The 15,559-nt window shown below is 46.0% G+C and overlaps 2 protein-coding genes across 6 annotated transcripts in view; one reads left to right on the forward strand and one right to left on the reverse strand.

Annotated features, from left to right (window-relative positions):
* Window positions 1–1,300: 1,300 nt before the first annotated feature.
* Window positions 1,301–14,896, reverse strand: LOC107224468 (prominin-1-A). Of its 2 annotated transcripts, none has more exons than XM_046743246.1 (17): window positions 14,760–14,896; window positions 13,752–14,144; window positions 13,628–13,683; window positions 13,387–13,562; window positions 12,758–12,945; window positions 11,705–11,800; window positions 10,358–10,560; window positions 7,479–7,614; window positions 4,794–4,964; window positions 4,155–4,254; window positions 3,303–3,497; window positions 2,896–3,115; window positions 2,534–2,833; window positions 2,295–2,453; window positions 2,044–2,174; window positions 1,909–1,959; window positions 1,301–1,473 (listed from the first exon to the last, which is right to left on the reverse strand). In XM_046743246.1, the coding sequence occupies exons 1-17, from the start codon at window positions 14,773–14,775 to the stop codon at window positions 1,449–1,451; spliced, it is 2,616 nt and encodes an 871-aa protein (XP_046599202.1). In that variant the 5' UTR covers window positions 14,776–14,896; the 3' UTR covers window positions 1,301–1,448. The 2 variants fall into 2 exon arrangements, with proteins under 2 accessions (XP_046599202.1, XP_015520017.2); XM_015664531.2 differs by having other exon boundaries at window positions 2,896–3,118.
* LOC107224645 (trace amine-associated receptor 9) overlaps window positions 4,141–15,559 on the forward strand; it is a 75,523-nt gene continuing 64,104 nt past the window's right edge. For 3 of the 4 annotated variants that reach the window (XM_046743260.1, XM_046743258.1, XM_046743259.1), the window contains exon 1: window positions 4,161–4,274. The gene's annotated coding sequence lies outside the window, so the exon portion shown is untranslated. Of the gene's footprint in view, window positions 4,275–15,559 lie in introns of all 4 variants that reach the window. The other variant, XM_046743257.1, reaches the window with a different exon arrangement.

Genomic DNA, 15,559 nt, shown 5'->3' on the forward strand with positions numbered 1-15,559 from the left:
TCGCCGATCGCAACGGCGACACGAACGCGCGTCCCGTAAAAAATAGCCGATTTTTCTAGTTGGTTAATATTTGTCGTCGTTTATTTTGTCCTCTTTTATAATGTCTGTAATAAATTGATCCCATCGTACATACAAGTATACCCACTGAAATTCGAAAAGAGGTATTACTCAACGACGGCTTTCACTGGAGTAATGCGCTTCATTCCTAGAAGGTGATTGAATTTTTTCGTCACTACTTTCGCAACTACAAGAAAAATTACAAGGCTTTGTAGTGCAGCAGTGCATGTCATAGTGTATACTGAAAATTTAACTGTCAACGTATAACAGAGTGCCCAATTATCGTTAGAGACTACAATTGTTGTCCGGACGACAGAGTGTCGTCGACGCAGACCTGGGGGTATATCATTTATGTGCACGGGCGTGTGAGCGACAAATTGCAACTTACGCGTGTGTGCGTGTGTAAGCACATTATCGATGTACATGTCAGTGACCTGATGTTCATTCGTTCAGGTTTCACTTCGTTCCGTTAAATTCTTCGGTGCGTATAACGACGATAAATTTTCGCCTAGCCGACACCGAACGCGATGAAACAATGAAACGATGACAAGACGAGACAATGGGTTGATTAATGCATTGATACGCGTCGAATCCGCGCAGATTGCACTTTCAGTTTCGGCTCAGAATTTCCCGTTTAACCAAAAAAAAATATACGTATACTGTACCGGAATGACAATTTTTGAATAGATAAATTGATGGCAGATGGAAAAAATTACCATCTATCTTTCACTTCGTCTCTAACAATTTCATTACGTTGCCGTGAATTTCCTGATCTGATTTCCCAACGAACTTATAACCTGATCGTTCGATGCATTCGTCTTATCCGGAATACGAAATTAATCCGGACTTCAAAGCATCGTTTTGGGAATATGCTCGTAACGCTCACCTCAAAGTTGTTGATTGGCACCTGGATGAATTAGTTCATGCATGTTCCAATCCCAGATGAGCGATCGGCAACCGCTTCGCGGCATATTTGATCCCCCATGTGTTAATTCGGTGAAACTTTAACTAGTACCTACGATGAACAGACGCCCATCATCAGGAATACGGAATGGTGACGGGGATGAGAAAGGGAATGAGAAAGTGAGCCCTTGCGATTATTTGATTTTGCACATTGTGAATTAACGTCTATTTCTGCGTTTATCATGGGTGATTTCAATCTACGAGCATTAGTGTCGAACTGCTTATAAAAGTAGGGTTGAACAAACGAATTCGGGGTGATAAAAGTTCGAGGGGCGCAAAAGGATTGGCATCAAATTTTATTAAAGGTGTTAGTTTCGTCATAAAACCATATGTATTCAGTGTATATAACTATATTTATTCTAGATGTCTGCTACGCAAGACTGGTTATCGAGGAGAAATTTTCCCGTATAATATATGCTCCACCATGATCACCAGCCATCAGAGGGTGGTGTCCTGAAAAGAATATTTCATGTTAAGGCTTGTCGTTCGTATAATTAGTTTTGAAAGTTTTCTTTTTAAACCGCAGAAACGGTTAGTCAACGACAAGCGCAGGGTATTGTGTAAAGAAAGAGAGGGAAAGAAAAAAAAGGGGGAGAAAAAAATTGAAAAAGTGGGGGTGGCAGTAATAGTCTCAGATTGAATAACGTTTCCCACTGGGTATCAATCATCTCCTTCTGACGGGCTATAAATCGAACGTTATACACACACAGGGGGGTGGGGGATGAGGGGTAAGGTTATCAATTAGCGTCAGGACGTTTGACGTAAGGCAAAGATCGGACGTAGTCGAGGCATTACGTCGTGAAGAATATATTCGGCCGCTTAACCTCCGGGAACATATTAAACATAATCGAAGACTAGCTTCGATATGAACTATACATGTACACTCACTCCGGAGTGCGCCAAGTTTCCCGATCCATAGTTATGGTGTCTGGACTCTCCCTGCAGAGCGTGGAAAAAACAGTGTTCACTTAAAGACGACCACACCAGAACTGACTTACAAAAGTACCAACGAGTCATACTCACATCCTGGAGGGAAGCAGTACCGTCTCCTTCTTCATGTCTTCCGGTTTGTGCACAGATGCGAGTAGATGGGCAAGAGGAGTGCTCGCCATTAGCACCAGGGCGCAAAGTACAGTGGCAAACCAAAATCCATTCTGCAAAAAGATGAGTGAAAATTGATATTCAAGTCAACATCTAGAATACACTTTGATGAAAGATCGGGTACTGCAGAAATTAATTCATTCCATGTTACTTTTTTTTCAAGGACGTCTCACCAGAGGACCCAGCACGTGATGACACAGGAGAAGGCGCACTCCGTCGATGACGTCCCAGAGTGGACGACATCGAGCAACTCCTGTTCCCATCTCCGCCAGGACGTGAACTCTCCACTGGTCTAGGTAACTGCCGATCCTGTCGACGTACGCCTTGGTCTTCTGCGCTAGGCACGATTGAGCAGAGAGAAATAGTGAGAAAAGTTCACCTCTCGAGTCAAATACGGTACGTTTGAACTGACCATCTGCGCGATTTTTTCACCCTGATTATCGATGTAGAACTGGATCGTTTTAAGGTGCGATATCGACTGATTGACTTGCCGCTGAAGCGGCTGGAGCTGCAACTCCAGAGTGGTCAGCTGGTACACCAGATCCTCGTGCATTTTCATCAAGGGTCTCACTTTGCGGTCCAGCAGGCTCCGAGCCGTTGCTGCTATAGCGTCCAGGTTTCGAGCTGTACTATGGTCTCGGATTTGCCGCGCCACGTTGTCCAGCTGCTCGGACAACGCGCTGAGATCCTTGTTCAGGACTGGTCCTTGGATCTGGGAGTGAGCAAGTGGATTTGAATTTCGGGATCACGAAGAGGTAAATATTCCAAACTCACTCTTGTTCTATGTTCCGTCAGATTCGACCCCGAGGCATACAGGAGATTCTGCAGTCTGACCTGCAGGTTTGGCGTTAGTATTCTGAGTCCTTTCAGATCGACCTTGAGCTTGTGCATTGCTTTGGCTAGTCCAGGCCAAGTCCAATGAGCAGTGAGGTGTTCCAAGGTCGTCGAACCGCCGAGATGATAGACGGGATAGGCGGCCTGGTTTTGTTCGCATCTGCTATTGAAAGACAGAGAAAGAGGAGAACTGGGACATCTTTCAATGGGCAAGAATCAGTTGGGCGTCGGCTGCTTCGCACAGTCGAGCCTTGGTGCCTAATTAGCGAGCCAAGGATGTCTGGTTCTTAGATTTTAACGGGGTTCAAAGTGGGCGTTAATGGTGGTCAGAAGTGGACCCCTTTTACCTTAGTAATTCTTTGAGAGGGACGCCTAAGGGTTTTTCTAAGAAACCCCGAGTTTCTAGGAGCGCTTCGACCGTCCGGTACTCCGGATCGTGGAGTGGCCGGCAGAGTAGCATCTCCGTATGAGTTGTAAGTGTGAGGTCCGCCAGGATGACCGCCCACAAACCGACGGAGACGATGCAGCTCAGGATAACAGCACTGCAATCGAATTCAGATCTTCGGATGAAAACTTTCGCGACTATTGTACAGTTCAGGAGTAAAGACAGAAAAGTGAATAGGGATAATAAGGTACGTTCCAAGCCGAAAAACGTTCTGTTTTGCATTTTAAAAAAGGTTGTAGAAATTTTGAGCAACGTCGATGGCTCGTTGAGTTGAGCTGGAGATCTCGGTACAATTGGTTATACGTATATGTACACTTGTTGAATTTAGCTCAGAAGCGAGCAGCAAGAGAGTAAAATAATATTCGAAACAGAGCGAGAGAGGCAGAGAAGGTAGGGAAGGAAGGCAACGAGACCCTCAAGTGCGGCGTTATTACTCTGGGTACAGTAAAAGTACCGAGATGCGTGTAATCTTCCGAGAGATTTGCAGCTCTCGTGAAACAATGCCTCGAAACTACGACCGGGATACGTGACTGTGGCGAGTTGACCAGAGTTTAAAGAGACTGGTGTGATTCGAGTTGGACCAGATGAAAGGACGGATGCATCTTCGCTAGTTCAACAACTGCTTTCCCGTCATACCTATAATAACAACTTTGTAACACGACGTAGTTTGCAAATTCCAGACAATTACCAAACACTGGTTCTCTCAATGACAAAGGCTGGATGGACTGGACTTCCGCTAACTTCTCACACCTACCTCAGTAACGTAGGTCGCACCTTGTCCTCCGTGGCTCCACATCGACAACACAGAGCGGAGAGAAGCAGCATCCAAACGATGAAGACAGCCAGAACGGTACCTGAACATTTTGAGATTTGGGTAAGTGTCGCCAAAAATTGTTTCCCTATTCATCCTGACCCTGAGCAACCTTTTTTCGTCGAAGCAAAAACTAAACGGAGAGTCACTCGGGTTGAATTATTCTTCAAACTTAAATTCGGTGGGAAAGTCGAACTCTGATAGCGTCTCCGAGGCGTGCTGTCTATTATAAATGGTGTAAGCGTATATACGTAACTAGTTGACACGAGGCGCGAACTTAGGGAGACGGAAAATAATTAAATCCGAGCCACCTCGAGTTGGGGGAGCGGATTCAACACCGAAATTTGATTCAGTGCCCCGCGTGTATAAACCTAGATTCGAAAATTGAAAAACTTTTCCCCCCGCCTTGATCCTCTGTCTTTTACACTTTGATAGAGATGGTCTTGGTATGAAGATTGATTTACGGTTCGGAATAATAACACCGCGAATAAATGGTGATAAATTGCCCGTCTTATAATTCGAAATTGAGCTGGATTGCACCGAGTTTGCGTTGACCTTACTGAATTCACCCTGAAAACTTACCGATGCCGATCAGCCAACGGGTTTGCTCGAAGGTGGCCAGGTGAGGAACCACTTCGTTGATCACTCTTCTCGCCGTTTCCAAGTGTTTCGAAAGCTCGGTGCTGCTGGTGTCCAAACCGCGAGCTTCCTCGGTCACTCTGTTTCGGGCGTTGCTTATTTCGCGTCGAATCTCTGCAATGCCGATAAGTTTTTATTCTTATTTTCTCTTCGTAGGAACGAATTACGTAGGGGGGCATTTTATTTATCATTTATTGTTTTTCCTTTCTTTTCTGACTTAGACCGTATACTTCTTTTATATCGTGAAATATCCATCAACGTATAAGGTCCGCCCGGCTGACCTCTCTCAATTTGCTCGGTTTACCTTTGCACGAGCGTAGACGTCGTTGGTCAGTTTGAGGGAAAAGCAGAAGAAAACAAATGTGAAAAACGACTATTTCTCTTTACCCCGAGGTTTTTGACTGAGTTGTTTTTTCTCGATACAGTGGAAGAGTTATACTGATGGATAGAAATATGTACAAGATGTAAAGATTTCTGTTTACGATCAGTGGATACAAAGTAGCGAGTCAGACGAAAAGGAACCTGATCAAGTCGAGTGCAAAAATGCGTGGGTCAGGTTCACCGGTTTGAAACTGTAAACAAGCGGCGCTCCTTGGAATAATAGTTACAACGAAATCGCTAGAGCTTAAGCAGAAATATATTGTGAAAAACCAGAGGGAGAAATGTAGATAAACAGGTGAAAACTTTCGGGGAGTAGCGGAAGATGAGGATCCTGGCGAAACAGCTACTTGTATAACAAAAGATGTTAGAGCAGACAGGACACGTTGTCAACACGGGATTTTCGTAGCATCAATCACCCTCGTCCGTAGCTCGACCCCGTCCACTCCGATCCTCCCCTTCATCACGGCTCGACTCACCCTCGGGGGAAACGTCGCAGAACGCATTGTTCGGTTCACATGTTCGATAATTAAAAGCCCAACTCCGGTAAGCCGAAGCTTTTGAACTAAATTAGCGAAGGCCGTAGAGGACCCCGGTTAAACACGAGCTCATCGTCGAATGCTCCATTGGTGTGAAATTAGCCTCATAGGTGTGGAGGTTCTCACGGAAAAAAAAACCCTCAGCTTGGGTGTAAATTCGTACCCTCAACGTTTTTCTTCTGGAAATTTAGCATCGTCTATGAGTCGGGGGTACGAATTTACATTCAAGTTGAGGGTTTTTTTCCCTAGGGGGTAGAATTTCAATTCCAGCTTTCTTTTTTATCATAAGATCGGTATTCCACACTCGGTTAGTCGCGGTGTAGAATCTTGCTAATCTTGCAGATCGCTGGCCAAAAATCGCTTGACCGTGCCAACTCTAAAGCCATTTAGATTCTCGAAGGTATATCTAGTGTGCAGTTTGACACGGTTGGCCAGCGTGCGTGTGGTATTGAAAAGTCAAGCTCGCCGACTACGAAGTCGGCTAGACTAGCAAAAAATCACAAAGATTATCGGCTCTGAGTATAGGAGAAACTTAGGGGCGGGTAGTGCGTGGATGAACGGATGAGCCGTCGGATGGATGGATAGAGTTTGAAAGTATTTGTGAACGGGAGGGCGAGCGAACCGGGGCCATGCAATTGTCAGAAAATTAATATCGACTCATTGAACCTGAAAGCAATGAAAATGCTTCGTCATCCCCGCGTTCTCGTACACCGTCAAAATTCTCGGAGGGGTATAAAGCGAAAAATTTAATGTATCACTGTACGCAGACTCCTGACCCACTTTCGGCATAATCACGATCTTATATCATGCATGTATGTACAACGCTCGCGTACCTTTTATATACATCGAAATTCGTGGAAGGGACGTAGGTGGGAGGCTACTGATTGAGCCATTAAGTTCACTTTTCAAGCAACGCATATATCTTGATTACGTGTTCTTTGCCGTTGGTTTGGCTAATCAACCCGAGTGCGCGTTACGACCCGAAAAATCGCCGGACGCAATTTTCGAAGACTAATGAAACTCGAGCGAAAATTGATTTCCATCGGGTTTCATGGCTTCTCCGGATCTAACCGTGAACCTGCAATTTTAATATTCGATTCGAAATCAGCAACGCTAAAACTTTAGCTTATACGTCCAAAGTGTTTACATTCAGAATTTCTGCTCATTTATAGGCTTGAAACAATCCCAAAGCTTCGGTGCTCCATGAATATCGTGTCGTCATCGTATCGACAAATTTGATTCCGTTTCGCTCCGTCGTCATTTTCGTCGCGAGATGTTATTTGGCGGGGAAACGATTCGATGGATGAGAAACAGGGTAACTCCGAGTCGCAGGTGGGATTTGGTGGTGGGCCTGGTAGCGATAGGGATAATTTCTTAGCCGATCGGAGTTGGCTGGCGGTAGCATATCAGCCGCACGCGCGTGTCAAGCGGCGTTTGAAACACGTGTGATAGTACGAAACGTCGAGGGATAATTTCTCATCGCATCTGTGTCGCACCAGATGTTACCCGGCTACCTAACCATGCCACCGCGGAACTCGCACCTTCGCCAAACACTACGAAAATATGTCGCTGATTTATCGCTCAACCATACGATCGGCTCTTCCTTCCAGCTACTGAGAAACTTATGGAATAAAAAAAAAAAAAAAAGATAAAATGAAAAGTGTACAGAGCGATCAGAGGACTTCCGGACTTGGAAACGCCGCCTACTCACCGTTACGAGCGTCCAAGGTTGTTCGAGCCACGTGATGAGGCACGTAGAGGTATTCGCCTCGAACCTGACGCCCGGATTCCGTCAAATTTTCTTTTCCGGTTCCCCGGAGTCGGAGGAGCCGCTCGTCCTTCAGAAGCTGAAAAGTCAAACGAGCTTTATCAGAGCCCGTTTCGTAACTGCGGATGAAACTCGGTCACGCACTGCAGGGACGCGATATGTCACCGTGACTCGAATTTCACGTGCGGTTTCCCCGTTAACCACTTTCCTGAAGGGCGGAAGGCAGTTATAGGGGCGGTGGAGAGTCGGGGAAGAGGGAAATTCGTCTTTTGCGGTGCGCATCCATCGACGAACGGCGAATACCTGCAGACGGATATTGGCTAACAGATGTTCAATTTCACCTAACTTTATTTCCTACACTCGGAGTCCGCTTGCTCGCGTCTCGTTTCACTCGTTCGATTGTGGTAACGTTGCGCGGCTTGCCTCACAAAATTTTCTTGGCTCGGTCGCAAAGGGGATTCGCGAATGTCATACCATCTCAAACCGTGAATATACGTCTAATTTATGCGCTTGCAGACGGATATTTGTTCATCAGGGTTGTAATCTAGCGATGCTTGGGTATATGTACAAGATCTTGAGACGCCTCCTTTCCGCCACTTTACGCGATTAGCTATACGCAATCCTCCCGGGAACTAGAAATCAGAATATCAGATTATTGATCGTCACAATCAGCCTCTAGAACCGCAAATATTTACTCAGGCCGGAATCAGGAGCCTAACAATTATGTCTACTAAGCTAAAAGCAGCGTGGAATGGAATGGAATGGAATGGAACGGAATGAATAGGAAGGGATAGAATTTCATGGTCTGGGATAGCAGCGTCTCATATGCGTATACGGCGTCCTTTTACGCGCGTTTTATCCTGTTTTTAACCCCCAAAAACCATTTCAAGACACAAGTTGCGTGTGTCTTCTACTTGTGACTTTTCAGTTTTACGGGGTCGAAACTTTGCGGATCTTGATACAATAAATAACCGCACTAGTTATTTTTGGACCGTGAAGGGTCTTTGGCTAGCTATTCGGTGAAATAAGAGGGTAGGTTTTTTACCATCCTGTTCTTTGATCAAAGAGAAAATTGTTCCGGGAAAAGCAGCGAGACAGAACGTATTCCCAGTACAGTTTGAACCATGTTTTTTTTTTTTTTTTTATTCTCACGTGCTGAGCGGTGATATTTACTCAGGTCAACCTGCTGAAAACTCGTCAGTGTTTAGAAAGAAAAATTGCTACGTGACCATGACGTGCATCGCGGAAAGAGAGACAAAGCGGTGAGACCACCGGGTTAGATGTGCTGGTCTGTGATGCGTGAGTACAGTTTTGTTTGTCTTATTCTACACTCCTGAAACTTTCAACCCGAGTTTAACTTTACATAGCTATGAGACTCCGTCTTCGTACAGGTCTTTTGTCAAAATATTTGCCTAGGGTTTTGCTCACGCACCTCAAACTGGCAAACATAACATGCTCCAGAGCAATTAATAACGTTTAGAGTAATCGTTAAGTTGGTCCCGGTAGGGAGCCGCCTAATTACGTGGAATTGTAGGTGAATCCTCGAGGAGTATGAATTGTGAAGCAAGTGGAATGGGACCGCTAGATTTTTTGAGCACGTTGCTGCCAGCGTGACCGAAAATTCAGGCATTGGTTGAAGACCGTTTCAATCCTGACCAAGCAGCGTCTTGAGCCCATTTTCAAATCTTATGATTTGCTGCAAATTCAACTGATGGAACGAATTTCGCACAACGACCTGCAGGCGCGGTCTTATAATTGGAAGTTATACTTTTTGGCCCGATTCCCACTGCTCGTACTCGCCCGCTGTCCGAGTCTCGGTTTTCCTTCCTTATTCACTTGTTCCATCGCATGTGAATGCGCAGGTCGCAGCGGTGGCCGTAAAAGATATTATAAAAATCTTGGATAAAGATTGCACAGCAAAACCAGCCCCACCGTTCCCTCCCTCAGCTCCGATCACACACGCTTACTCAGCTCGAGCTAGCCGGTTCGGCTCAGCTTAAATTTCTCACCATTTCATTCGGCGGCTCTGAATTGTCATCGATTTTTCAACCCGCCCGAAATCCCGCTCCCATGACATTAACCGGGTCACCGTCTCATTTGCGTTCTCACCGCGGGAAAAGAATTTCGACTATAACGTCGAAGAAGAAAAAATTGCACCTCATTCGCGATGAATTTTCGCCGTAGTTTAGAGATAATAACTTCCAGACGTCACAATATGTTAAACTTTACTTGCCCAAAGAGGTATTTCGTCTACATAAGCTGGCAATTGAGTAATTAATTACCAGACTAACTCATCCAATTGTCGAACGGTTTTATGGACATGCTTTTTACAAGTCCAAGACGCATTTGACAAACCCCTTCAATTACAATTATTATCGTACTCGCGGATTACACCAACGGCTGCTAAAATTGGAATGAGAAAATAGCAAATTCATGTAACGCGGAGGGTTTGAAAATGGCTGCAAAATTTCTCCTTCTATTTTCAGGGTGCAATTTTTCCGTCCAATTGAGGCAACGCGCAGTGTAGGGTGTCGGGTGAAATTTACTAGGTCCGCAGAATTTAAACCCGCGAAGGTGCAGCACGCCTCGCTAGCGGCGACAATTGGACGCTCTCCTTTGCAAGAAGATTTATCGCCTCGGTGTGGGTATAGATCCGACCGCGAAGAACAAAAGACTCGAAAATTTCAGGGCTCGCGACGGCGTTTCTAAATCGGCCGGATTTTCGCGGTGTCGAGGAAGAAGAACCGCGACGCCGAAACGTCTTTCCGTCTTAATTAGGGGGTGCAAAAGGGTCGAATTCAGCCTTAGCCTGGTCTCCTCACTCGGTCCAGTCTGATAGCCAGGTGTAGTCCTGAGGGGTCGAGGGTGGCGCAGAGGGCTCGGTCGGGAGGCGGACATCCCCTCGCGGCCGTTTCCAGTTGTCGACGAAGTTCCCCAGCTTCTCGACCCACTTCTTCTCCAGACGTTCGCGCCTTCTCCGTGGTTTTGAAGAGGGTCTCGGCGCGGGACGAAAGTTCCGTCGTGGCTGTACAGAGGCAGATGTAAAATCAGACAGTGACGGGGAATTGCACACGTGACGGTTGCAGATAGGAGAGAAAACTCGAGCCGTCTGTCTTGAAACCGTGCATCGCACAATGGAAGGCGGTTTCATTTTGAGAACACGGAAAGATAACCGTACCTGAGGGTTTGAAAACTTGTGACTGGATATTTGTTTTCCAATTTTAGTGTATTGGAAGAGTTCGACCTTTTCTGGAAATCGTACCTACGACGAAACTATTTCAAAGCGTTGTTTTCATTTCGTTAAAATATCATTTTGGAACGAAATTTGTTTTGTAATTGAAAGTCAAACTAAAAACCCGGTGGGCATCTAATCGAATAAAAGAAAAAGAGAAGAAAGAAAAAGAACCACTCAGGACGAAGATACGAAGTTTTGCGAAGTTTCACGTTGATGGATTTTTCGCTTCATCTCAAACTTCGCCTTGAGGATTGGCTTATCGCAGATTCGTCCAGGTTCCAGGCTCAAGTGAAGCCTCGGTCTGCTCGCGTCGCGCAAAGGCAAACTTGGTCGCCAAGTGAGCCCGTGACATGGTAACACTTAGTAAAGGGGAGAGGACGTTGAAGTTCTTAACTGAAAACTAACTAAATTAGTGTAGACATTGCTTGGAGTCCTCTCTTCTCCCCTCTCCTCGCCTCTCCTTTCCACTCTGCGGTTGCTCCTGGCCTACCGATATCGATGGTAGACACCTCTTTGAGCTTTGGAACCACTCGGTGATGCCTCAATTACCGAAGCAGCTAATGGCTTCCACGGTCACCCCATAACGCGTCTTGTAAACTCTTTGATCTCGTCGTGTTTCACAGAAAATCATAAACCCGAAGGACCCGAAGGGATAGTCGTCGTGTTTTTTATAACGGAAATCCAAAGTCTCGCCTCGAAACTTTTTACACTGCATCCGGGTGAAGTTTTACCCGCTTCGTATAACAGTTCCTCAATTTTTATGCAGCTTCCTTCTTAGTTGTCCGACACTTTGTTTCCTTTTTTCAAACACTGCTCCAGCACTTGGGGATCGGTGGGTGTCGTTAAAGTGCCTCCGTTCGAAATACCCGGTACTCGACTCACTTCCCCAACTTTGTATACGAGGTAGGAGAAGAAAAAAAATTCTCGCACTCACCGTTTCCTACGTCCAGAAGAGCGTCCAAGGCAACGTCGAGGCCCGTCTGTGCCGAGAGTTCTTCTTGGACCGGCTTCCCAAGAAGTTCTTCGACGTCTGCGAACCAACGAAAAAGCAACAGCTCGTTCAGAAAACTACCAGCATGAAAGTTAGGAGCACGTTTCACATCCGATCCAATTAAACTTTTGCAAGCTGTGTGATCGTCCGGCACTAATCGCAGGGTGACGATCATCAAATTTTTTTTTATACAATTCTCCAAGGTGAGGAATGACGGTGCAGCCGAGGAGAGACAACCCGTCTCCATTAAACATAAAAAATTTTATTCCACTCATAAATAGAATCCGGTGGGTCCAGCCTTTGTATCGAATATACGAGGGATGTCCTTGAACTCCCGAAAGCCTTGAGCTTACCTCTCGTATTCGTCGCACGCGCGGGGCTCGGCGATGACATAATAGAATGGTAAACAGGTCCAGAGTCAGCAGGGTCCTTTTCGAAAATTGTATCGAGGCAGGGACACACACGGATGAGGGAGAAGTTAAAACCCAGGGTTCTTAAAAAGCTGAATTTTTGTTAGTCGTTCGTATTTTTTTTCCATCCCTCCGAAATGCGTGCCGAGCGAAGTTAAACTCGTAATCGCGGTTCCCATTTCCTCTCTTACGCCGTGCGCCGTACGAAATACAAATGACCAGAATGATCGACGAAACGTTTTCAGCGCTATCACTCGTATCGAATCCCATTTCCTCCTGTCGACTCTCATTCCACAAGCTTCCAAGCTGTCCTCTTCTCCCTGTTCACTTGTTCAAATTGGTACAATCCAACAATCTACCGAACCCCTTCATGACTATCTGTTTCGCGTCTCAAGGTATGAAATCCGCGCACCCCTGACCAGGAAAGCGATCTGCACACCTTGGAAAGAATAACCAAAGGTGTTTTGAAATTTTTTTTGCTTGAAGAAAACAACCAACTTACCCCGAGATTCAGCATCTCAAAGAATTTACATTTTATGGCCAGACAGAGGGAGCTAAAATAGAATTGAAAAATTTCTGAACTCACTGTCCAAGTCGGCGAGGACTGCCTCACTCGCGACGTCGAGACTCCTGGTTAGAGTCAACCTAAGCTGGGTGGTTGTGCCGGTGTGATAATGGCCGAGGTCTTCGAGAGCGGTTTGCATGGTGGCGGGTATCTTCTCAACGGCAGCGCCGGCGGTCTCGTTGCAAGCCATCATCGTGAGCATCCCAGATCTGCACCAAGAGCAATTCGGAGGGTAATATATGTACGTACATTTGGTACCGTGCAAGAGGGGTTTGCCAGAGAGTTGAAAGTTTTCGGAAGCTTTGGCGGTTGTCTAACTTCGGTAACTCAACGCAAACCGAGCTGCACGTCGGGGACGACGACGAGGACTTTTCGCTTGTATTCAGATGCGGAATCGCTTCAGCCGTTTCCAGGCTTCGCTCTCTTCGTCTGTTGGGGCGCAACACCGAGTGTCGTTTTAATTTCCGTTACACGGAGACAAAGTGACACCAGCCACATTCTCCGTGAAGCGGGAAATCGACTATAAATTATGGGGCAAGGGACTACACGGTAAACTTTTCTTTGACTTTGAACAACGACTCAAAATTAAACTCGATGGATCAGTCCCGAAGCTACGTTGGATAGGTGTTATTTATCGATAAGCTAGCTACCCAAGGACGGAAACACAGACACCGAGTAGAAAGGACAGGATTCCTGGATGTTGCGAGGGCTCGGAGTCCAGGTGAGACGGTCTGCAGGTCAGCCATATCTCAGTGGCTGGAATCACGGTGGCTAGAAGACAGCAGATGCCAACCAGTGCCAGGAATCCAACCTCAACGTTGGCCGACTGGAAGACGAAATGCAGACGGAGTTCGTATTGCGCTTAGGAATAGCCAAGGGGGCTGGACTCACCTGAGAAACGAGCTTGGACACGGTTAGTCCGTCGCTGAAAACATCTCTGAGTAGACCTGGAATTGAGGTATCTGCAATTATGACTGTACAAAATTTGGAGGCGTTTAAGATGCGTTTGGATTACCGATCGGCACGTCGTTCGGCTGAACCATCGAGAGAAAGCCTCTCAAGAAATCGAAAACAAATAACCCTTGGTCGAGGTGAAGGGACACCATTTTGTAACGATCATCCTGAAGCGTCTTCGGGAATTTGAGTTTAGGTATCCGTTCCCAGTCTTTCGGCAGGTCCAAAGTCTTCAAGTGGGACACGTTTGTGTTGTCCCTCGTATCGTCGGACAGAGTTTCGTCCGGAATCGAATCCTCGCTTTCCTCGTTCTCCTGAAGGTCCAATTCGGTCGTCAGATTGCGCGGTACGTCGAAATTGTCAATGGTCGAACAATTATTGGAAGTTATTAAATCGAGCTCGTTTGTATCCTGCGATGCGGAAGACTTTAACGACCCGATAATTACGATGATCACTGAAAAATTTATAAACGTCAGGAGATAAGGTATATATATGTTGTAGGTTCGGAACTGCTTGTAATGGTGAAGTAATAAACCGGTCTTCCGTGTAACCTTCGCTTGAATTACGTATATAATGGTTATCGGAGAATTCCTCCTCCCCAAATAGAAAAAGTAACGAACTAAATGAAAAATCTGACAATTTTACACCCGAGAAACGTTGCAACCGGTTCAATCGTTTCGTCCGGTTTACTCGCGGTAGAAGAAGAGGTACAAAAAAAGAGAATTCAGTACCAGCGTGTACGTATAATAAGTCACCAGTAAAGTGCACCGCGAATCAGAAATTTATCAATCCAGTCACTCCCTCTTTTCCCGTAAACTTTCCCCGAACGTGCAGGGAAGGAGGAATAGAATGGGAAGAGAGGGGGAAGAACTTGTTGCCGGAAGTGACTTTATTTATCTCGTTCGTAATAAGCCCGACCCTTTTCGCCCGGCGGGTGAGTTTGAAACGAGATCATTCACACGACATTGAATCGAGGGCGCGGCGGAATATCAATGCTCGACTCTCGGGGTGACCGTTATACTATGAAACGAGTGTCTTTTAGCGTATAATTGATGGGATTATCCAGTGCCTTGGAAGAGCAGCATCCCGTCCGGCGGTTTCGGTCCGAAGCGAACTTGTCCGCGAGCGGAAATCCGGCATTAGTTGTAAAATGAACGACGATGAAGAAACGTAACGCGGGTTCCGTTCCATCCGACGATGGGCAGCGACTGTCTCGCGCCCAGCGTTTCCGCAATGGCTTCGTCGAAGCCGTAGAACTCGCGGGTGTTGTCGAACCCTAACCCGGGGTTTGGCTGGGTCGACTATGCCTGCGACAAACGTGAGTAAATAGGTTACGTGTCTTATGTATAAGGAACACTCTCGAGCGAGGGACGGAGGGCCGAAGTAAATTGAAGCCCCGAGCCTCGTTCATTCATATCGAACTTATTGACCGCGGTTAATCCGTCGTATTGCTAACCTATCGAAATCTCCCCAACCCACCGTAATTGTCTTACAGGCCTAATGAGCAGCTCCGCAGTTCTATTTGCACAAATTATACCGAACGTATAAATGTGAATCAGTTACAAGAGAAAATTAGTGTACGTGCGTTGGATATCAGTGATACATCAGTGACGATTAGTCACTGAATCGTCGGTGTATGTATACGCGCTGGCTTTTCACAGTGGTATACTTATAACTGGAAATCAGTGAATTTTCACGGATTCAAATTTAGAGAGCAGTGTTTTTTGAAATTCAGTCATTCCTTTCACCAAATTCAATGGAATGGACGGATATTTATATAGAATTTCACGGATATAATGGAGGATCTTGTTCTCTTGAAACCGCGGAGCGAACAGTCGAGTGTTTAAAAGTTTATGTTTCTCTACATTG

This window comes from Neodiprion lecontei, chromosome 6 (genome assembly GCF_021901455.1).
Source record: "Neodiprion lecontei isolate iyNeoLeco1 chromosome 6, iyNeoLeco1.1, whole genome shotgun sequence".
Lineage (NCBI taxonomy): Eukaryota > Metazoa > Arthropoda > Insecta > Hymenoptera > Diprionidae > Neodiprion > Neodiprion lecontei.

Excerpts from the sequence above, each read along its gene's own strand:
- LOC107224468 (XM_015664531.2), bottom strand. Across the intron at positions 10,561-11,704 it reads TCTTCTGGACGTAGGAAACG|CCACGACGGAACTTTCGTCC; the intron begins GTGAGTGCGAGA and ends GCCTCTGTACAG. Across the intron at positions 7,615-10,357 it reads TGGCTATCAGACTGGACCGA|CTTCTGAAGGACGAGCGGCT; the intron begins GTGAGGAGACCA and ends TTGACTTTTCAG.